A 22,700-nucleotide genomic window follows, 5' to 3' on the forward strand; every position below is an offset into this window, starting at 1 on the left:
GGTAGCTGAGATCCATTACCAATGTCTGCCAGGGCCTCAGGAGTGCTGAGTCACCAGGCACTTTTGGACAAGACTATTTTGAAGTCCCTTTCAAACCTGACCTTCTGGGGGATGCTGCAGCCAAAACATGCCTGGGAGGATGGTCTGTGGTCTAAGGATAAATGAAGGGGAGGTGGATTTCTGAATAAGAAGGGAGGCCACCGTTAAGGGTTTGGAGTGCGGGCAAAGGCAGGCGACAGGGTCCCCCATACCTGTGAGCTCAGCCAGGTGGTCGAAGGAGGCCAAAGAGGGAGACGATGGTGGGAGTGGCTCGCTGTCCTTGACCAACTCCTCTGCCTTCTGCCGCAGCCTGGATGCTTCCATCTGAGACTCTTCCAAAAGCTCCCCTGGGGAGACAGTGGGGAAAGGAGGAGCAAGAGGAATTGCTCAGCTTAGTGCGCTGCTTCTCCCGGCCCTGTGCCCCTAAGCCTGCTTCTGCCTGGCTCTTGCCGCTCCAGGCCCTGGGCTTCACTCCCACCATCGCCTGCGGGCTGAGTGGGACACACATCATTCTAGCTTCCACCCAGAAACAGGCCGGATAAGGAAGTGGGCCCCGCAGTCAGGGAAGAAGGAGTATAGGGGAATCTAGAACAAACTCCTGGCCCCCCAGCACCCTCTTCCTGCCCCACCCCGGCCACACCTGGCCGGGGACTCCACAGAAAGCCAGCGGCTCTCTTAGGCCTACCATCATGGCGCTGGGGGGCTACTCACAGCCTACGCCCCCACAGTCGGGGGCTGCCTAAAGGGTGGAGACCCTTGATAGTACCAACCACCCCTGTGGGCCTCAGTTTTCCTTCTCCTACAAGCGGAGAAGGGGAAACTCTGCCCCTCCCTCCCCAGTCGGCCATCCCAAGCAGAGCTCTGCCAAGCAAGGAGAAAGCATTTGGTAAACTGGGAAGCTGTGCTCGCCCCCAAAGCCCAAGACCAGAGAAGGCGGAGCAAGGCAAAGGAAGAGTTTTAGGGGTTTGGAGGAAAGAGAGACCCCTCCGGATGGGGACATCAATGAATGCCGCGCACGGAGAAGGAGCTGGCATCTGATGACAGAGGGGGACGATTCGGTCACCTGGAGGTGAGTGGCCTTGCTCGAGGCAGTGGGACAGTTTGAGCAAAAGCCAGGAAAAGAGAAATCAGGGGACCTACTCCCGCCCTGCTTCAAGCCAAGCCCAGCTCCCTGCTCCAACACTTGGGGCCCTGCCCTGGCTGCCGCGGTGACGCCACTCTCCTCATGTCTGGTGCTTGTGGAGGACAAGGCCACTCTGTTTCCATGTCCACCACTGGGCCTTCCAGCTCCCTCTCCCCCATCCCACGCCTCCTTCTCAGCCCCTCCAGGTATTCTGAGTCCTGTCATCATGCTTCTGGGGTGCTGGGGAATTGGGGCCGGGAACGGGGCCACCGTGCTACAGAAGCGCATAAAGACACAGCTGTGGGGCAGGCACCAATGCGGGGCCAGGAGGGCCAGAGGGATGACGGGCAGAGGCACATGCCAGCTGGCACTGCAGGCGGCAGGGAGGAGGCCTGCGGGAGAGCACAGGGTCTGCTTTACCTAACATCTTTATCCCTTGCATTTTTTCCTTCAGTCGGGAATTCTCCTCCACTAGGCGCTCAAAAGCTGCCGACGCCTCTCCCGGAGGCACGCTGCCCCCAGGGTCGTAGATCCGGTATGGTCCTCTCCCTTCCATGAGGGTGGCTCAGCCCCTGCAGTGGTGCCCACCTGGCTGTAAGGACAACAGCAATATATCAGGGGGCTGGCCAGGCCATTGAGGCATCCTAGTCAATCAATGCCCCAGAAGGCAGTCCCCATAACCCAGAAGAGAACACAGCACTTCAGGCTGGTCTGCCCACAGTACAGCAGAGCAGAACCGTCACCTTCTTTGATCTGGACACTCTGCCTCTATTAACGCAACCTAAGAATGGCATCAGTTTCTTTTAGCAGCCTTACTGTACTGCTGGTTCATTCGGAACAGCAATCAACATATGAGGTGCAACATGGAGTACAGAAAGAGCACTGAACTTGGAGTCAAAAAATTTGAGTTCATATCCTGTTGATGGGGTCAGAGGGACAGGGAGCCTGGACCACTGCACCCTCAGCACGCAGCATGGTACTAACTACAACGTGCATGCCCAATAAACACTTACTGAACGAATACAGGTTCTATCCATCAACTCACTGTGGGATCGCGGGCAGTCCCTTCCCCTGTCGGAGGAGGGGAAATGAAAGTCTTACGCTAAATCAGTGATCCTTAAAGTGAAATGCTTGTGCCCTAAGGGATAAGCAAGTCAATTCAATCCAAAGTTCCATTTATACGTACACTGTCTTTTTTAAAAGAAAGAAGAGGAGGAAAGAACCGTGACTAATATTTAATATACTAATTGACACTGTGGCCCTCCTCCTTCAGTCTCGTATCATGTATGGTCTGTCCTTTCCAGTTTTAACGAATAGAAGAATTTTCCATCAAACCACAATCTACTCGTGCCGCAGGTGTTCTGCATTAATCTGTTCAAATTCATCTGTTTTATTTCATTTGAAACCACTCTGCAAAGTGATTTCAGAATCCTAGTTCTGTGACTTAGTAGAAAGACTTCTTTCTTGCATTCATTCATTCATTCTTCCAATAATTATTTATTGGGCATCCACTGTGTGCTGGGGACCAGTCTGGGTGCTGGGAAATTATCATCAAACAAAACAGATACAAATCTCTCATGGCGCTTATAGATAGATAGGTAGATAAATACAGTATTAGGGGTGATGAAAACATCTAAGGTCAAAAATTAAGCAGGAAACCTTGAGGCCGAGACTTTCATTTTAAATGGAGCTGTCAGGAAAGGCCTCACAGAGGAGTTATTTTAGCAAAGACCTGAAGGAGATGAGGGAACTAGCCACACAGATATCTGAGGGAAGAATATTCCAGGCAGTGAGAACAGTAAGTGCAACAGCCCTGAGGCTGAAAAATCGATCCAGCCTCCAGCCCTACAAAGAGCTCACTAACACGAAAGAGTTCCAAAGGCCTCCACCGGGGGCCTCAGAAGGACTTGGGTCACCACCCCCAGGGCAAAAACCGTCAGGAATCCTCAAAGGCCCTTTGAGCACCCATACAGCGCACAGCGCTCGCTGAGAGAAAAGAGTGCCCACCATTCATTAATCATCTGCTTGCCAGGCACTGCATTCAACACTTCAGAAGCATCACCTCAGTTAGGCTGCACAACAACCCTCAGATACATACTCAAGTATCCTCGTTTGATAAGGGAGGCTCAGCGAGGTTACATAACTCAGCCAGGATTACAGCAGTTGCCCCTTATCCATAGTTTCGCTTTCCATGGTGTCAGTTACCCGCGGTCAACCACAGTTCAAAAATATTAAATGGAAAATTCCAAAAACAAACAACTCATGTATTTTAAATTGTGTGCCACTCTGAGCAGCATGATGAAATCTCACGCTGTCCACTCCATCCCACCTGGGACGTGAATCCTCCCTGTGTCCAGCACACCCGCGCTGCGTACGCTGCCTGTTAGCCTTAGTAACCATCTCGGTCACCAGATCGACTGTGTGGTATCACAGTGCTTGTGTTCAAGTCACCCTCATTTTACTTAGTAATGGCCCCAGAGCACAAGAGTAGTGATGCTGGCAATTCGGATACGCCAAAGAGAGGCTGTAAGGTGCTTCCTTTAAGTGAAAAGATGAAAGTTCTCGACTTAATAAGGAAAGAAAAAAAATCATATGCTGAGGTTGCTAAGATCTACAGTAAAAACGAATCTTCTACCCACAAAATCGTGAAGAAGAAAAAAGAAATTCATGCCAGTTTTGCTGGCGCACCTCAAATACGTATGTACTATTGGAAAAATAGTACATGCAGGGTTCGGTACTATCTGTGGTTTTGGGCATTTACCCAAATGGGTCCTTCCACTGGGGGTCTTGGAAGGTATCCCCCACGGAAAACGGGGGCCTGTTGTACATAGCCAGCATGTGAGAGCCAAGATGCAAACGCAGCTCTGCCTGCCTAAGAAAGCCAAGTTAACCCCTCCTTCACTCTCATAGTGCCCGATCACGACTCAGGCCAGAGGGGCAGACAGCGGCTTCAAGCCTGTTTGTAGGGTAACACACAGGGCTATCGGGCACCCTCTGGGCTGTATCCCCTGCTTGGAAGCACAAGAAATAACAAAGATTTTGGCCAGAAGGTCCTCATTACCAGGGGATAACTTGGGCCAGAAAGAAAAACGAAGTTCTGGCATGCAGGGCCCCTCCCCCAAAGACTGACAAACAGAAGATGAACACATACTTCAAGACGCACCCACACCCTGCTGGGCCCCACGGAGGCAAAGGACAGCTGTCCACAAGCCCAACACAAAAGTCATCACTCAGCTTCTCAGGAGTGACTTGTTTTTAACTTGAAAGGTCAACATTATGCAGCAGAGCAATAAAGCACTGAATTGAGACAGCGTGGGTAAAGCTCTTGGCACAACGACTGGCATATAGCAAGGTGCTCAAAAATGCTGGAAGACATGGGCGGGGGCCTTCCTCTGCGCTTCCCCTTCTCCTCATGGGGCTCTCCAGCAAAGCACTGGCCGCCCAGTACAGCACGGAATGTACCTGACTGGTGCAAGCATTTGCGTCTGTGACTGAGAGCCTCCTGGAGGCAGGAGCGTGCTGTCACCAGCACAGCTCTGGTACTTGGAAGGGTGAGCCACGACTGAGAGCTGAATGGAGTTCACAAATGGGGAGACGGAGAGCTGGAAGGGGCTGGTAGCCACCTTTGGTGACAAGTGGCAGCAGGCGTTCTGGTTCCTGCTCGCCACTCCACACTCACCCTAAACAGAACTCCCAGTTGACAATGCGTGATGATTTGGATATGTTTTTTACTCCACCTTTGGCTTGCCCAGCAGATTGGAAACTCCATGAGAGCAGGGGCCAAGTCCATCTTGCCTACCAGGGTATCTTTAGAGTGGTCCAAAATAGAGCCTCCATAAATCTCTAATCAGAGCAGAAAGACCGAAAGGACCAGGAGTCCTTGACCCTGCCTCTGTTCCTGAGAGGCCATGTGTAAACATCCGAGAGCCTGGCCAGGACCCACTGACCAGAGGCATGTTGGACAACCATATACTTCTAGAATCAGGGCTGGCACAGCCATGCTCCCTCAGAGATGCCCGATGTACGGCCAAGCAACACAGCAGGATGCAGGATACAGGAACTGAAACCCCATCTCCACATCCTCTAAACCACGCAACGCTCAGGCTCACCCTCAGCACTGGGGAGCCAACAGGGAAGCAGTTCAGGGGAAGCAAAAGAGAGGGCAGGCAGGGCTATCCTCCCCGACTCCAGCCTCGGCGGGCAGAGCCTGGGGGCAGGGGGAGAGAACAGGCTGCCAGGCGGCGGGCAGAGGGAACCCAGATGAAGCAGCCTACTGTGAGAAAACCCTCTGGAGATCAGAGGAGCCACCCAAGAGAGGGCCTGGACTTCTAGAGGAAAGAAACACAAAGAGGGAAATGGGGAATTTCCACGTCCGCTGACCTCATGCCCAGCTGGTCAGAGGCAGTTCCAAGATGACTGCCAGGTGGACGGGAACTCTCCTCCCGGTCATGTGGTTTTTATAACCATTCCTGGAGAGGGGAATCATTCCCAGGATGACAGAGCTGGACAGGAATCTCCAAGGGCAACAAGGCGAATCCCCGTTACCAGGCGTCCAGAGGCTCCTGAATGAGGGGCTGCATCACCCTCCTGCCTCCCAGGGTTCCCCTCGGTCATAGACCACAGAGTGGGTGTGGAAAGGGGAAAGGAGCTGCGGGCCCCACGCCTCGCATGGGGCAGTGCCGGAGTTCAGCGCCTAGGCATCCCGGGGCATGAGCTCAGCTGATGCTCCCTCTTGCTGTGAGGGCAGTGAGTCAGGGTCCAGAGCACGCAGACCAAGGTCACACAAAAAATCAGGATGGAGCCGAAACTAGGAGGTCCCTGCTCTCTGTCCAGTCTGCCCACTGCCTCCACCCTCCGTTTACATGCCTGCACTGCGATCCCACTGCAAAGTAGCGCCCCTCCTCCCCTGCCATGTTCCTGCGGGGCCTGGCCACATCCAAGTGGGCCCGGTTCCAGCAGCTACAGATCAGCAGGTGACCCATCAGCAGCAGGACACCAACCCACCTTCCAAAAACAGAAACAGCCGGTGGTGAAGAGGCAGCCAACTCAGGCCTTCTTCCAAAACAAGACCTCAGCTGAGGCGGGCCTCCCATAGCCCATCTGAGGGGCCTGGGAGTGCCCGCCGGAACCAGAAATGCCTGGTTTGGGGGCAGAAGGGGGCCCACAGAGTGTGAAGATGGAAGTGATGCTGTTGAAACTGAGGGAACCATCGCTACAAGAAGAGGAGGAGGAGGAGGAGGAGGAGGAGGAGGAGGAGGCGTGACAGGCGAGCAGCCAAGGGGGTCTGAGGGGGTGGCAGCGTGGGCCCAAATCGCAGCCTCCACTTCAGAAGAGGGTTGAAAATTAAATTTACATTCCAGCTTCTGGACTGAAATGCTTCGCCCACCTGAGACTGTCATGAGATTAGCCATGTGCTAATTAGCAGGGGCTCCCAGGCCCCCCAAATGGTATGAATTTGCATAGCCAATAACATTTGCAAAATACCTAATAGTTTCCCAAGCACTGTTTTTCCACCTGATTGTCACACGGCCTTGGGAAGAAGGCAGGGCTGATGCTGTTTGACAGATGAGGAAACTGAGGCCCACTTGGGAACTTAATCAGCCCAATCTAATGCCGCTGGGCACAGCTGCATCCTGCAACCCTGGGAAAAGCGAGGTTCTCCCTGCCCCAGGGGGAAAAGCAAGAGCCGACCTCTGGTACTGGGGGTCATGGCAGCCAACGGCCACCTCCCCAGACAGAGGCAGGGGCTGCCAGGGATGCTGGTGGGTGGGGGTGATGGAGGGGAGAAGGGAAGGGTCTCCAGGAAGGAAGGCACAGGACAGGAAGTCAGAAAGTCCTAGCGTCTAGTCTGCTGCCCGCTCTCACGGCCACGGGCGAGCCCGTCTGCTCCCTGCACCTCCGCTCCATCCCTTCATGTGCACAGGGAGGAGCCTGGACTGGAGAGAAACCAGGCGATGTCTTAAAGCTGGCCTAAGGATCGACGGAGACCCAAGCACTGGAAGCCAGCAGCAAGTCAAGGAAAGAGAGAGGACTGAGCACACTGGAGATAAGACAGCCTTGGAGTCGGGAAGACAGGGTCCAAACAGCACAAGATCTACAGAGAGGCACGCAGGTGCAACACTGAAGGGGGCGCTCCAGTGCACGCACGCGGCCCTGAGTGGGAGCCCTCCTCACATGCTGCACCTGGGGGCCTCGCCCGCACTGGCCTCACCCTAGACCCAGCTCTGTCCAGCCTGCAGGCTGTGTGACACAGGACCAGTCACTCACATTTTCTGAGCCTCAGCTGCCTCATCTGCAAAATAGGAACATTAACAGAATCTACCTGGTGTCAGATTAAAGAAATTAAATGAAACAATACGTGTGCAGTTGGAAGGGGGTTCTCACTTTCTACTCGCTACTTCCTGACCATTTAACAAGAAACGTATTCATTCTATAATAAAATTTCCAAACTAATATTAATGTGTATTGTACCAAGCTAAGTACCTGACACACAGTGAGTTCTCAGTAAAAGGGTGAGGCAGCCCCATAACTGTGCCCAGCTGATTTAAGGGCCAGGTCTCCCACTCACACAGTCCCTCCTTCAATAGAGTTTTTAGGTTCCTCAGCAAGCCAGGCTGTGGCACCCACTTAATTTCTGGTAACTGCGAATAACCATTAAGCAGGGACACTGGTACACCATCATCGCTAGTGAAGACGTGGCTACAAGAAGCTCATGGACCACAGTACCACACTCACGGAAGACTGGGAATCATCTGAGCCTCATTTTCCTCCTTATAAATGGGAATAGCCTGCAATTCCCCCCAGGGATTAGAGGCAGTGAGGCGTCATGAAGGCACCTTGCAAACTAAGCAAAGATCTGTCCACATTCGTGCTCTGTGACGATGACCTCCAGTCCTCCCCGCCACTCCACGGTCGGGGAAACTGTGGCCCCAGGTCCATTCATTCAAGGGCAGGTTGTGCCCTCTTGATGACTGTCAGCAAAGACACAGCACCTACTTTAGATGGCGTGTACTCAGGGGGCCCACCCTGGCATCCTTGCCAGCCAGGAGCCAAGGACTTAAGTCTTGGCAACCACTTCAGTAATAAAGAGGCTGCAGGCGAGGGTGTACTATGAGGAAGGGGGCTCAGGAGTCGTGGGATGCAGTCAGGGAACACCAGAGAAACGTGGCCTCAATGGGCCTCAGTTTCCTGAAAGGAGGGGTTTGCAATAATGTAACATAGCGGGGTAGACTAGACAATAGCAATAATATCACATAGCAGGGTAGGCTAGACAATAGCAATAATGTAACATAGCGGGGTAGACTAGACAATAGCAATAATATAACATAGGGCAGTAGACTAGACAATCTTTAAGGCCCCTTCTAGTTCTAACATTACAGAACTTGCAATTTACTATCACCCCTTTCTATAACCTTCTACCTTGAGAAGGCTACTCTTCTCAGTTCCAATCCCTCTTAATGCCTAAGTGGATTTCCCTGACCTATCAGTCCTCCCACAAGGGTTATCAGGAGTGCTGTCACCTCCCCAAGAGAAGTCAGAAACCCCGATGACGTCTGCAGCCCTTTGCCGGGTCCTGCCCTCTTCCCTGGCATGCATCCAGGCTCCAGCCCAGCCTGAGGACTGTGTCCCTCAGACACGGCACACATCTCCCCGGTGTCCCTCTTCCTCCCCTCCCCTCCACTGACTCACCCACAGAGGTCACCCCACTGCCTCCACTCAGCCTCCATGACTCAGGCTCCACACCACCAGCCTGGGGACAGGGGGTGGACCAGGGCCATCAGCTGGCTGGAACCATTGCAAAAGAAGACCAACGACGTCTAACTAAAGCTGGGAGAGGACCTGACAGTTGTTAAGAGCTACCATATGCCAGGCACTGGGCTGCATCATTATGCATATTACCTCATTTTCTTGATAATAAAAATCTTGATTTCTAAAAATTATGATCCCTGTTTTCTAGGAAGGAAACCAATCCTCTCGGATAGATAGCATTATCTCTATTTTTCAGACGAGGAAGCAGACTCAGAGAGGTTAAGTCACTTGCCTAAGGACACACCGCTGGTTAGTGGCAGAACAAATAATCCAGCCTTGACCTGTCAGACTCCAACACCAGTGCCCTTTCCACTGGCCTGCACTGCCTGAGAGGCAATGGGTTGCAGCTCAGGGGAGGAAACCAGTCCTGCTGCCCGGCTATCTGGAACACGTCCCAAGTTCCCAGGCCCTGCCTCCGAGTGTCTCTAACTTTGTATGCAGCCAGGTCCCAGTCTGCCCCTGATGGCCTGCTGTGACCAGGGCTTAGAATCTCGGGCTGGAAGGAAGCTCAGGGGAAACTCAGGCCTGTGCTAGCCGGCCCCCGGGAGACTCCGGCTGACCATCTTTAGCGACCCAGACCTCACCAACTTCCTCCCCAAGGAGCCTCCCTGGGCAGCCAGCACCAGCTGTAGTTAGGCTACTCCCAGTTCTGCATCCACCGCCCTCGCTCTGCCCTCTGGGGTCCCCTGGAATAAGGAACAAGATGGCCCTCTTCTCCATCTCAGCCCTGAAGAGATCTAGAGCCTGCAGCTTTCTCCCGAGGCTGACGGGCCCTCGTTCCTTGCATTGCTTCTTATACAGATTGGCTTCCAGACCCCTCCCCAGTCACCCCCTCAACCCTCCGCCCATACCCTATTTGTAGCTGGTCCTGAAACTAGACACAACACTTCAGGTGTGGTTTGCCTGACCAAAGAGAGGAACCTTGTTTCTATTGATGTAACCTCGAGTATATTTGCTTTTCTTATAGCTGGGTCACCCACAGTAAACAGTATCCTTTCTCAATTATGTCAACTACCTGCTTGTATGCCTGACTGGCTGAGAACAAACTTCCCTCAGAGAAAAGTATGCTTGAGGAGGTTTTAATTTTCTAAAGGGCCAGAGGTAACTGACTGATTCAGTAATCTCCTAACTAAGAATCTAGAAATCTTTGCCTCGCTGTATACAGGGGCTGGACAAAGATGTGCACTGCCACATGCTTTGCAATAGCAAAAATGTCCTGACTGTCCATCAAGAGAGGATTGGTTTAATAAACTATGGTGCATTCATTCAATGGAATACTATGTAGCCATCAAAAAGAATGGAGCAACAGAAAGATGCCCATAAAATATCATTAAGGAAAAAATCAAAATATAGATTTATACGTGTAATAGGATGCTATTTAAAACACACACACAGTTGTGTGTGTATGTATGTGTGTGTGTGTGTGTGTGTATACACACACACACCTATATAAAATCTTAAATGTCCACAAAAAAAGATCTGGAAAAACACACACCAAACTGCTCCTAGTAGACAGCTCTAGAGAAGGACTTAGGACAGGAGACTGGAATCAAAAGAAACTTTTATTTTACCTGTAATTAACTCTCTACAAGGGAAACCTAGTCCTGTTCTATTTTAAAATTAATTTTAAAATACAGTGGGGACAGGGGCAGGGGAGAGGAAGGTGAGAGAAGACAACTTTCACTTTTTACTTTATACCTTTTGTATTGCCTGAGTTTTCTGAAACTTTTCTCCAATGAACATGTTATTTTGTAACTTTTTTAAAGGGAGGTTTCTAAACAAGGTTTTTTTCATTTAAGTGGCTTGATAAGGTCAGAGCAATAAGGAAGGCCTATTGTTCTGGCACCAGATGAGGGTGGAGAGCTGCGGGCAGGGGTGAGAGCCTCCTTACTATGTACCTGCTTCGTGTGGACAGACAAGGCTGTAGAGACTTGATCATAAATAAGAAGGGAAAATCGGGGACAAGATTTCTAGTCAAGGAGTCAAGGAATTCGGTGGGTGGAGAGTTGGCAACTGTAGAGGAGAGTTTCAACCTGGAACCTGCTGGGAAAGACCTCCCTTCAGGAAGGTCAGGGCTGGCCTCGAGGTGACAAAGCGGGGAAGAGAAGCACCCGACATCAGATAACCACCCTCAGCTGGAAACAAGAGCACGGCCTCCCACCCACTGCCTGTGGGTCCTCACACCGGGCCTTACACCTGCTTTGCTGGAGAGGAAGTCGAGTGCAGACAGGTGCAGAGCTTGGCTCAAGGCCGCACAGTTCCCAAGGGACAAAGCAGAACCCACACCTGATGATCACATCACTGGTCCCCACCCTGTGCTCCCCACTGCCAACAGCCCCCTAAGACGGACCGAGAAGGCAGCCCAAGCTGCACCAGCCCACTCCCCATCTCCCCCACGCACGCCTTCTCTCAGCGCCTGGGATCTACAGGTGCACACACTCCATGCCAAGAAGCCCGGCTTCCCTCCCAACAGCTGGGACCTCACTTAACCCAGAAGGAGCGTCTCAACTCTCAGCTATAGGGACAAAGGGCACTAGGGCCAACCTTGGGACAAAAGGGATGGGTGACTTGACTGTCCCCAATATGCCCAAAGCTGGTTTACCCAATGAAGGATTACTCTAACCACGTAACTCCCCCCTCCAAGGGGCAAGACAACAACTTTTGAGAATTCCCCTTACACAAAATATGGTGGACAGAGGGTTTAAAGGGTTCAAATACTGTCTCTGCTCCCTCACCAGGTGACCCCTGAGCAGGCCTCATTTCCCTTGCTTCTCCCTAGACAAATGCTGTGAGGACCAACTAGAAACCGTAGAGCTCTCTGTGGACCTTCAAGTGTTCCCCCAACAGGAGCCATAATGGCTATCAGTGATAACGGCCAGGAAGGGGACGGCTGGACAGCGGGTAAGACTATTCAGATAAATGCCCAAGATGTCTTGTTTTAATAGCAAAGGCTGGAAACTACCTAATGTAGGAGAAAATGAATAAATACACTGGGGCAATTTCATACCAGGGAATACTATACAGCCATACAGCCATGAAAAATGAATGAACCAGAGCTAGAGATATAAACATGGGTGACTCTCACAAATATTAAGCAAAACAAGCAAGTTGCAGAAGAATACAGACAGTATGATAGCATTTAAATAACATTTTAAAACATACAAAACAATACTACATATTGTTTAGAGATGTATATATTTAAAAGAAAACTAGAGAAATGCAAGAGAATAAACTCTAAATTCAGAACATTTATTTCTTCTGGAGGGGAGGAGAAGGGGGATATTTCAGCATACAGAAAATGCGTTATTTCTTAAGCCAGATGGGTGGATGCCCAGGTGTCTGCATGTTACCCTCTACGTCTGAAAGATTCTTTCATATTTACTACAAGTCAGTGTTGCCATCCTCAGACTCTGTTCCTCTTCTGAGGGGTTGAGATGGGGGGTAGCAATTGCAGAGGCAGAAGTGGGAGTGTGGAAGGACCAGGGTTCCTCAGACACTGACGGAGCTGGCCACGATGGAGGCACACGACCACAGACTGCCGGCCAATGGAGAGCAGAGAGAGCGTTCTCCGTGTGGGTGGAGACCAAACCAGAGGCCCCTGACTCATGGGACACCCCCCCACGCCCGCCCTGAAAATACCAGCTCTGGCTTCTGAGAATGACTCCTTGGTGACATGACTCCCACAGCACCCCCCGCCCTCCCCCCACACACACATCTGCCTGGGCCAGCAGGTTTGTCCACCCATAGGTGCTCAAGAACACAGGGAACACTCTCTGGGGAGGTCGTCGGGGAGAGAGGAGCTCAGCCCTGCCTGGGGACAGCCCTCACACAGCTCCTCAGGCCAGTCATCTGCTCCCATGGGAAGAGTGATTGTCCTGGGCCAGGCAGAGGGAAGAACATCAAGAACTTCCTACAACTGGCCGGCCTTGGTGGCTGCCAAGGTCTGTGTCTGGGGGTGGGGAGCTCTGCTCTCCAGAGAGGAAAGGGAGCTTCTCACTGCTTCCCTGTACCTTCCTTCTGGCAACTCCCCAGAGGGCCCCAGACACCCTCCCTTCAAAGAGAGTCAGGGAAGGAGGGCAGGCATGGTGGGCAGGCAGGGTGCAGCAGCCAGGAGCCGGAGGGTGGGCTCAGAAAGGCCTGGTCCAGCGGGAAGAGACTAGAAACTACTAGAGCCAGAGAGGGCGGCCAATCACTGGACTGCAGAGTTTGTGGAGCTGGAAGAGAACGCCCTCAGACACCAGCCAGTGAAGTCCCTTCATTTTGCAGCTGGGACGCCAAAGCCAGCAAAGGGAAGAGACCTGCCCAAGGCTGCAAGTGACAGTAGTGACACCGAGGGGAGGCAAACTTGGGTCTTCTGGCGGCCAGGTGTGCACTCTTTTTACCCCACCACGCTACTGCCCTCTCTCTCCTCCCGGCCCTTCCTCCAGTGGTCAGGTGAGCAATGAGGGGAAAAAGAGGAGGAGACATAGGAAGAACCTGTACCTGAACCCGGGGGAGGCAGGCCCACAAAAGCAAGCCATCTGTCACATCACTGGAAGGGGCTGTCTATGAGGTAGAGCACCTTCACTCTGGCGGTGGGGGTCAAGCAGGCGCTGATGATCACCTGCTGGGTGCGGTTGAGGGAATTTGGGCCAGATATCCTCCACGCCCCTCCAAGATAGAAGCTTCCACTATTCCAAACAGGGACGGAAAGACATCTGAGACAAAGCAAAGGACAACCCATCCAGAGAGGACACAGCATGGTCCACAGGTGTCAGAGGGATAAAGGCAAGTTATCCCCACACATGGAAAGTCAAACCATCCTCCTCATCTACTGAAAAGCTTTCAGTATCCTCATGATTATCATCATTAACAAGATCAGCAGCTAGCAGTTACTGAGTGCCTGATGCGTCTCATTAATTCGCACCACTCTAGAAGATAGCACTGATGTCACAGAATCTTACAGATGAGGAAGCAGAGGCAGCACCCACCCAGGTGTGCCGAACTCGAAAGCGTGTGCTCTATCTACACCAAGGGTTCTCAAAGAGCGGCCAGGCAGCAGCATCAGCATCGCCACCAGCCACCAACCAGATGCTCTGAGGACACAGCCCAGCAATCTAACAACCACCCAGGTGATTCTGATGCATGCTTCAGTTTGCCAATCAACTGCTCTAATCCCTTCCCAACGCAGCCGACAAGGAAAAACCGACACTTCTCCACCTGATAGTCAAGACCTTTAGGGTTTTTCCTAGCCCAGCTGGTCAGCTCCCCCAACCCAGCAGAGCCTCACCCCAAATCCTCTGCTCAGTCTACTAAGTTCCAGAAGGGGCTCAGGCCCCGTTCTGCACCTCATCATCTTTCTAGAGCCTGGCCTTGAAGTCAACTCCTCCAGGAGCCCCCTAACCACCTGATGCCCCCAAACTGCTCTGCACTCCAGTCAGACATACTGCCAGGCACTTGCTAGCACACAAGGTCTTCCAGATAGCACTCAGTGCACATCCCTCCCCATTCCGCTACAAGCTCCTGCAGGGCAGAGCCAGTTCCCTCTGCACCTGCACATCACGCCACTCTGGACCGCACTGGGCGCCGTCAGGAAATGTTTGCTGACTATCAGAAGAGCAAAAAAATGCCTTGGGAAGCAAGTTCTGGTTCTCATCCTGACTCTGCCCCACCTCTCTGGGACAAGTGCCTTCCCATCTCTAGGCCTCAGTTTCCTCATCTGTGAAATGCACCATTATCCTAGTTTCTTCTGTTCTACTCATCCATTGAACAAACCCAGCAGACCCTGACCCCAGACACCCTTATCCAGTATCAGGGAGGCACATGTGAAGACTAAGCGTTCTCTCACCCTTCTATTCTAGGAAAAGAGAAAGACAACAAACGAGTAAACACTAAAAATTACCATACGCCAGACACTAAGTTCTATACCTATACTTTCTCATTCGCAAACAAGATTATTTCAGAGCATGACGAATGTATGAAAAAAAGTACAACAGTAATATGACAGAAAGTGAAAAAAGGGGCTACTTTGCATAGAAAGGTCAGGGAAGGCCCCTCTGAGGAGGTGACATTTGAGCTGAGACTTGACAGATAAGGAAGAACCAGCCATGGAAAGAGCTGGGGAAAGGTGTTCCAGGCAGAAGGACCAGCACACACAAAGGCCTCAAGGTAGGATCAAGCTTGGCATGCTGGAGTAGAAAAAAGGCTGCTGCAGCTACATCACAGTGAGCTTGGGAGTAAGCAGAACCCAGTAGCACCCAGAGAGGGAGGCAGACCGACGACCTCCTACAATTCTGAGGTGCTCAAATCAGGTCGGCCTGACCCAACCCAGGACATCCGGGCCCCAAGTCACAGGCAGCACTGGGGGGAAGGGTATGAGTCAGATCCCACGGCTTCCTGGGGCCCCAAAAGACCTGGTGTGGGCATAGGGGCAGGCACCAACCCTCAGCGTGAGCGCCACGCCATACCCACGGGACACCCATGGGTGGGGGAAAACAGGGTCACATAAGTCGTAGAACACAGGACACTCATGGCTGCAGCTTCCAGAAGGACGTGATCAAGTGCTTCCATGAAGTACCAGTCCCTGAGCATATTATGTTCCCAGGACACAGCCAGGACAGCAGCCTCGTCAGTGGGAAGGGAACAGGGCCCAGGGTTCAAGGCTAATAGTCTTGGGCAAGTCTTAACCTTTCTGGGTCTCAGTTTCCTCATCTGAAAATGGAAGCTACTAATAGTGGCTATCACTTGGGGTTGCTGAAAAGATTAAACGAGATACTGAATGTAAAGCACTGTGCCTGGCACATGGTAAGTGTTCATAAATGTAAGCTGTTATTATTACTATTATTGGGTTTTCACTGCCTCAGTTCCCTCTGCTGTAAAATAGAAATATTAATACAACACAGGATTGCTATGAGTTTGTATTAATAAATATTCCAGTCTCCTATTGCAACAGTCATTGTCAGGAATAAAAAAAAAATTTGCAAATCCCCTTTCCTGACCTCTCATCAGATGCCGAATTCCCCTCTACCATACCCCATTGTTTGGAAAATGAGTAAGTGCTGATTGAATTCCATTTTGACTGTGAAATACAAATGATGCATTAGGAATCCACAGATTTCCCTGCACTGTCATTCTGCAAGGGGGTGGAGACGGATGTTGCTGATTCTTCTGCATCATCCACAAAAGTCCCCCCCAACCAAAACACAATCTCTCACCTAGTCACACAAAATTCCCACCCACTCCCATACACAATTAATGAATGTACAATGCAATCACTTCCATACATACCGTCACACACACATGCACATAAATGTTCTACAGGGGAAAACTCACCGATTCGCAGAAACCCCACACCCAAAATCGCTCCCAGAAACTCACTACAGCTACCCTGCACGTGCACACAAAAGTTGTCTCCAATTGTGTGCACAATATGGTCAACAGAAAGCATAGAGGGGGCTCTGGAGCCAAATGCGAGGGTTCAGATTCTGACTTCGCAACTCCCTAGCTGTGTGACCCCAATCTCCAAGTGCCTCGGTTTCCTAAACTGTAAAATGGGGATAATAATAATAACACTCATTTTGAGGATGGATGTGTCAATTAAATGAGTTTAATAGATGTAAAGGGTTTAGACCAACACTTGGTAAGTGCCCAGTAAGAGGTGGGCACTCATCACATGTGCACACTGCTTCCAAAACTGGTTTCCCACAGTGTAAACAGACCCACGCCCGCACACTCCCCCCACCCGCTGGGCTGCCGCGGTGCACCCCGCCTGCACGCCGTTCCCAGACGCGCTCGCCCACGCAGTGCGCACGCGCGCCCGCCACCCTCCGCGCCTGGCAGGGATTCCCCAGACAACCCGACCCCGGCCGCGCGAGGCGCCCCGCGCCCGGAACCTCGCGCGCCGGGGCCCAGGCGCGGAGGAGCCCGGGCCACCTGGCCGGGCCTGACCTCCTACCCGACGCCGGGTCACTGCCGAGGCTCTGAACGGCCCGGTCCCGGACTCCCTTCCTCTCGTTGCATCCTCCGCTCCAGCCAGGCCGGCTTACCTCAGGGTGGGGGCCCTGCGGGACAGCGCCGCGCTCTCCGCGTCCAGCCTGGGGTCCAGGGCCAGAGTAGTGGCCCGGGCCAGGCTCTGGCTCCGCAGCACTCCGCAGGCTCCGGGCTGGGGCAGAGGGACAGGGACCGGGACGAGGAAGTGCCAGGGGCCGGGCCGCCCTACCCCTGGGAAAGTCCCCGGCGATTGACAGGCGGCTCGCCCAATCGCGTCGCGCCGTCCGGGCGGGCCCGCGGCCGCCGGGGAGGGACGGAGCGAGGTAAACAGCAGGCGCCCGAGGTCTGGGGGTCCGAGAGTCGGCCCGGTAGCCGCGGGTAACCCGTCCCGCAGGCAGGCCCGAGGCTGTCTTCGCCTCGGATGGCAACCGCCCCGGGTCAGGGCAGCCCCGCGCCGGAAACTCCTGGCACCGGAATGCGGCTGGGGCCACCCTGCAAGCCGGAATTTCTGAGCCGAGACGAGCCGCAGAGACCACCCCACCCCTTCCTTGTGCGGAGGGGCGCACAGGCCAGAGCAGGGAGGGGACTTGCCAAAAGGCACGTAAGCATTTGGAGCTCAGCCAGAGCTAGGGCTCAGGGCCCCAGAGTTCCGTCCAGGGCTTTCCTGGACTTCTTAGCAGAGCTCATAGAAATTCCGAGGTGAATGAACCCTTAAAGAATCTTATTATTACGGCTAACAGTTTTTTTGCTAACTTACTGCCCTAACATTGTAAGTACTTTGCACGCATTACTTTAATTCGCACAGCCACCCTAGTGCAGTGGGTTTTATCCCCCTTTTTACTATAAATAAATTAATATACGAGGCACAGAGAGGTTACATGACCTCATTAAGTGGCCAGACCAAGATTCAAACCCAGGTGGGCAAATCCTTGCCTGCCTTCTACCCTGCCTACCTTTATGGGCCAGATCGTCCAAATAGGCTGTGGGATTTCCCAGACCAGTAAGGAGCAGTAACTTGGTTTAAGGTTGGGAACACTTATTTTTTTTTTTTTAAGCCAATCATTTTATTTAAAAGAGGGTACGTTTTAATTCCAAAAAGTGGAAAGGCCTAACCTTGGGATAAAAGACAGCTCTTTAAGTTGGGTAAATACAGCTTTATGAAAAACCTATTGCGAAACACTCATTTCACTGGAACTGTTGAAAACTTAGTCATTGACAGGCTCTCATCCTCAGAAAGGATTTCGGGAGCTATTCCATACAGGCCCTCATTTTATGGAAGGAGAGATCTGTCAGGCAACCGTCACTGTGTGTGACCACACACACGCGCGCGCGCGCGCGCGCTCCCCTACGCAAGTATATGCCTATCCGAGGATTCTCCTTTCAGGCTTTGTGACATCCTGGGAGGCCTTCAGTTGCTTCAAAGGTGTCATCAGATTCTCAAAACAGTATTAATTCTAGTTCATTTGAATTATGAAAATAAGTTCACATACACCCTGATTTTGAAGCGACAGAGGGAGAGAGGGATGCAAACACCAAACAGAACACCACTGAGTGTCACCAATGGGGGAGGGTACAGGGAGGTTAGAATCTTGGATTCAGCGCCTCTCAGGCCTCACCTCTACCCATGAGGCCCCTCCAAACCGGTTTTCTTCCTACTCTTCCTCTTTACTTCCCAATTTGCCTCTTCCTGGACTGTTCTCTTCATAATCCCAACCCAAGTCTTCTCATGCACCTGAAATTTACTTTAAAAAATGAAGTGTCTCCAACTATTTGCATTTGTTTCCAAACTATTTCAACTGTTTTTGTAAAATGTCTGTCCTTAAAGAGTTAGACACATAGTTCCGTTCCCCAAAGTGCCAGATGATTCCCAGGTGGGCTTGTTGGACAATGCTCTAGTATGACATACAAAGTTCACACAGTCACCTTTTTGCCTGATTTCCTGCTATTGGATAACTTTTCTTGATAATTGCAGTGTGTGAGAAAAGTCATCTCTTCAAAGCCATGACTGTGCCCACCCTTCCATCCTTTTAAGTCTTAGTTTGATTTCAGAACATCCCACCATGTTAGAGGCCCTGGAGACCATTGATCACAATCCCCTATTCAACAGATAGGTAAACTGAGGCCTCAGTGTAGTAAAGGACTTGTTCAAGCCTATGCATGTTGAGTGGTGCACCCAGGGTTGGAGCCCAGGACCTTGGCTCCTGGTCGTGTGTGCTCTTTCCACCGTACCATGTTGTCTTTACAAGGTCATGATTTTTCTTACTTTGTTACAGAAACTCAATACTCATTATGAAACATAGGCTATGGATCTAAGTAATGGGGTTCTAACCCCTACTCAACCACTTACTACCTGGGTGGCCTCTCTCTAAGCCTCAGTTCCTCTCTGAAAGATAGAGATAATAATTGTACCTACCCCTCAGGTGATCATCAGGATAAATGAGGTAACGCAAGTAAAGCCCACAGTTTGGCACACAGTAGGCATTCGAGAAATGATAGTAGTATGTAGACATGGATTGCATGCATTGGGTAGAACTTCGCTGTTAAACCCAGAAATGCAACCTCCTAGGTTCCATTCCACCATCCACATCCTCTGTGGGGCCCTAGAGTCTGGGCGCCTGGCAGTGTGGGAAACAGGCCCCCTAGCCTGGCATCCCCTGCCACCCCCAGATCTGGAGGGAGATTTCCAAGCTAGAAAGCTGGGCCTGATACTGGGAGCTGAGTGAGTCAGGTAGCTGGGGACCTCTTGCTCTTCCAGAGTGGTGACAGGCACCAAGCAAAGCTCCACAGGGGGCGTTAATCAAAAGGCCTGTGTTTTGTTTTGTTTTAAAGCATGCAACTTCCCAGTCTCCTTTCTGCCACTCCCTCCCCCTCCACCATCTCCACCAAGGCTGCTCCAAAATCAGACCTAAATCCACATTTCAAGGAAATAAGAAACATACCAAAAAACCCACCTGTAATTGACTGAGCTCTAAATCAAGTGCCTAAAGAGTAGAGGCTGCATATTAAAAACATTAAAAGGTAATATTTATGGAGTATTTGCTGTGTGCTAGGCCTGCACTTTTACATAATGTTATCTCCCAACCACCCTCTGAGGTCAGTACCATATCGTCCCCATTTCACAGATGAAACTGGGGTCCTGAGGTGTTAGATCGTGTGTACAAGGTCTTATACAGCAAAAGGTAATGGGAGTATGAAGATCCAGGGTCTTAAACTCAGGATGCTTTTAAGCATTATGCTATGGAGTCGTGCTAGCTAGCAAGACACAGAACTCAATATACCAGTCCTTAAACGGTCATTAGAAAGGATCAAATTCAGCCTTTTCCTTGTACAAATGAAGCCGCTGAAGGCCAGAGGGGGTCAGGGACTTGCTGGAGGGCGGTCTTACAGCGAGTTTGTGATTAGTACTTGGGACTAGAACCCAGAGCAGTGCTATTTCCACACCCCCTCACCCCCACTGATGGGAAACAGAGCTTCTAAAGCAAACAAGCGCGAGCTCCATTAGCTGAATCAGTGCATCAGGGTTTTGGCTGGGGGTGAATGAAACTCAGGGAGAGCAGCTAATGAGCTAGGAAAATAGCAACCCTGGGTCTGGGTCTCTTCCTTAGATCCAGTCTCACGTCTCCATAGCCTGAGGCAATCTCAGGAATGTAAAACCCTCCGGTGGATTCTAGGTGCTTTTTGGTGTTGGGTGTGTGTGTATGTGAGAGAGAGATTTCAGTGATAGTTAAACGAGAAATGCGTGTCAAGCACATGATGTTGACTGAAATTGTACTAGGTAATCATATTTTTTGGTGAGAAGTAAATAAGTGAGCAGTCTATGGTCCCTGCTTCCCACCCTCAGGAGAATGCATTTTTAATTCTCCCTACCTACCTCCCAAATAAGTGCAGGAGGGGATGGATATGAGGGCCATAAGATCTCCTTAACCTTTCACATTCATTCGGCACCTTAAGGTGAGTTACACCATATCATACGCACAATTTGCCCCTCCTCCACGAGGCCTGTCTTGTAAGGGTTAGGGCGTGGGCTCCGGAGTCAAACAGACTTGGGCTTAGATCACAGCCCGGCCACTCACACCTCGTGATCACTCTCCACCTGTTTCCTCCTTAATAATATGAAGGCTAGAACAGTGCCCAGTGGACAGAAGAGAGAGAACGAAATGCCAAAGGGCCTGGCGTCAGTGAAAGGCAGCGATGATAATTATGACCACCAGCCCTATGGAGTGGGCAGGATTGATTATCTCGTTTTTCCAGCGAGGCCCCAGGGCCTGGAGCTGTGGAGGACCTTGCCCTAGACCTCCCAAAAATGTTCTCAGAAGCGCCAGGCCTAGAAGGCATTCCTCCTGACTTGTTCTCCAAGATCTTTCCTGGTTTCCTCTTTCTCCATCCCAACTGTTTCCCTGTGTCCCTGTGTCTGCTTGTTACTCTAGGGTTTCTAGGGCACCACTGGAGGAGAGGAAAGGGCAAAGTGTAGCAGACACAGCCTGCCAGGCCCCTCCCACAGTTCCTAGGAGCCCCAGGCCTCCCCACCCCAGCTCTTCTCCCTCGCCTCCCTCTCTCCAGGTCAGGTTGTCAAGCGGATCTGAGTATGGATCCAAGCTTGCCCCTTGTCATTCTCCTAGAAGTGGGAAGAGGTCAGCCAGGCCCAGCCCAGCCCCCGAGGGAGGCAGACCCATGGGAACTAGAGCATTTCCTAATCCTGGGAAGCCCTGACAGGGCTCTGAGAGCAATCCTCCTTCAGCCTCACCCCACATCCTCTCTCATGCTCCCTCTTCTAGGGCCCCTCCCTTTTCTCCCTCTATTCTTCTCCAGCACAGAAGCCACTGTGACAGTGACTTGGCCTCCACTCCTTGCCCATCCTAGCCAGGGACTTCCCTGGGCTGGGCCTCTGACCAGCTTTGGAAAATCTGGACTGTTTGTGATCAAAGAGGAGGCCGCATCAGCACTCTCTGCCAGCCCTTCACCCACTCCTAGTACCTCAGGATCTCTGTTAAAGGAAGGTCCAGCGGCCCTCAGAGTAAAGCAGGGGGGAGAGCGCTCCAGGGATCCACTTGGTCCAGTGTTAAGGATGGTCCCAGCCTTCCCTCCTGTTCCCAGGGGAGAAGGGGTAGACTCCCACCTGGTCTCTTCCTGTCTAGCTTTAGATCACTAAAGTGCCCAACATGCACCCACACACTCAGCCTCAAAAACTCACACTCACACACAGACACACATTCACATCATGACCCCGATACCCACAGACACCCTCACACATAAACACGTAAACATGTTCACAAACCTTCGCTCACACGGACAGACACACATACACCCCCTAGATCTGACACACGTTCACAAACATAGACACTCATTCTCAAATACACAAACACACGTCTGCATTCACACTGGTGAACCTACTCCCTTTTCTTGGGGAAAGGATACGACAAAAATAGACCTTTCTTTTCTTTCCCTTTGGAAAAACTAAAAGCAACTAGAGAGAAAAAGACCCGCTGAGAAGGCAGGGCAAGAAGAGGAGGGCAGGAAGAGGAAATAAGTAATGGAGGGAGAGAGGCAAGAGGAGAATGAGGCCAGGCAAGGAGGTACAGAGGGCCCCAGCCCAAGCCCTGGGTCGGGGAAGAGGGAGCTGGGCAGGGGAGCAGCTGACCCCAGCTGGCAGGAAAGCGGGCGGCTGGGTGGCTCTTGGCCCAGAGCTGGGAGGGTCTGGTGGCTCCCGTACCCTGTGCAGAGAGCCAATTTCCCTGTTCTGCCTCACCACCCCTGGGCTAGG

General features: G+C 51.8%; 1 protein-coding gene across 5 annotated transcripts in view; it reads right to left on the reverse strand.

Moving 5' to 3' along the window:
• Positions 1 to 17,340, reverse strand: part of TNIP1 (TNFAIP3 interacting protein 1) — a 44,607-nt gene extending 27,267 nt beyond the window's left edge. For 2 of the 5 annotated variants that reach the window (XM_058544408.1, XM_058544399.1), the window contains exons 1-3: positions 16,996 to 17,338; positions 1,583 to 1,754; positions 252 to 386 (exon numbers count right to left, since the gene is read on the reverse strand). In XM_058544408.1, the coding sequence (XP_058400391.1) occupies positions 252 to 386; positions 1,583 to 1,718 (271 nt within the window). In that variant the 5' untranslated portion in view covers positions 1,719 to 1,754; positions 16,996 to 17,338. Of the gene's footprint in view, positions 1 to 251; positions 387 to 1,582; positions 1,755 to 16,995 lie in introns of all 5 variants that reach the window. The other 3 variants (XM_058544404.1, XM_058544409.1, XM_058544410.1) reach the window with 3 other exon arrangements.
• Positions 17,341 to 22,700: the final 5,360 nt, after the last annotated feature.

Source organism: Diceros bicornis, chromosome 1 (genome assembly GCF_020826845.1).
Source record: "Diceros bicornis minor isolate mBicDic1 chromosome 1, mDicBic1.mat.cur, whole genome shotgun sequence".
NCBI classification, from domain to species: domain Eukaryota; kingdom Metazoa; phylum Chordata; class Mammalia; order Perissodactyla; family Rhinocerotidae; genus Diceros; species Diceros bicornis.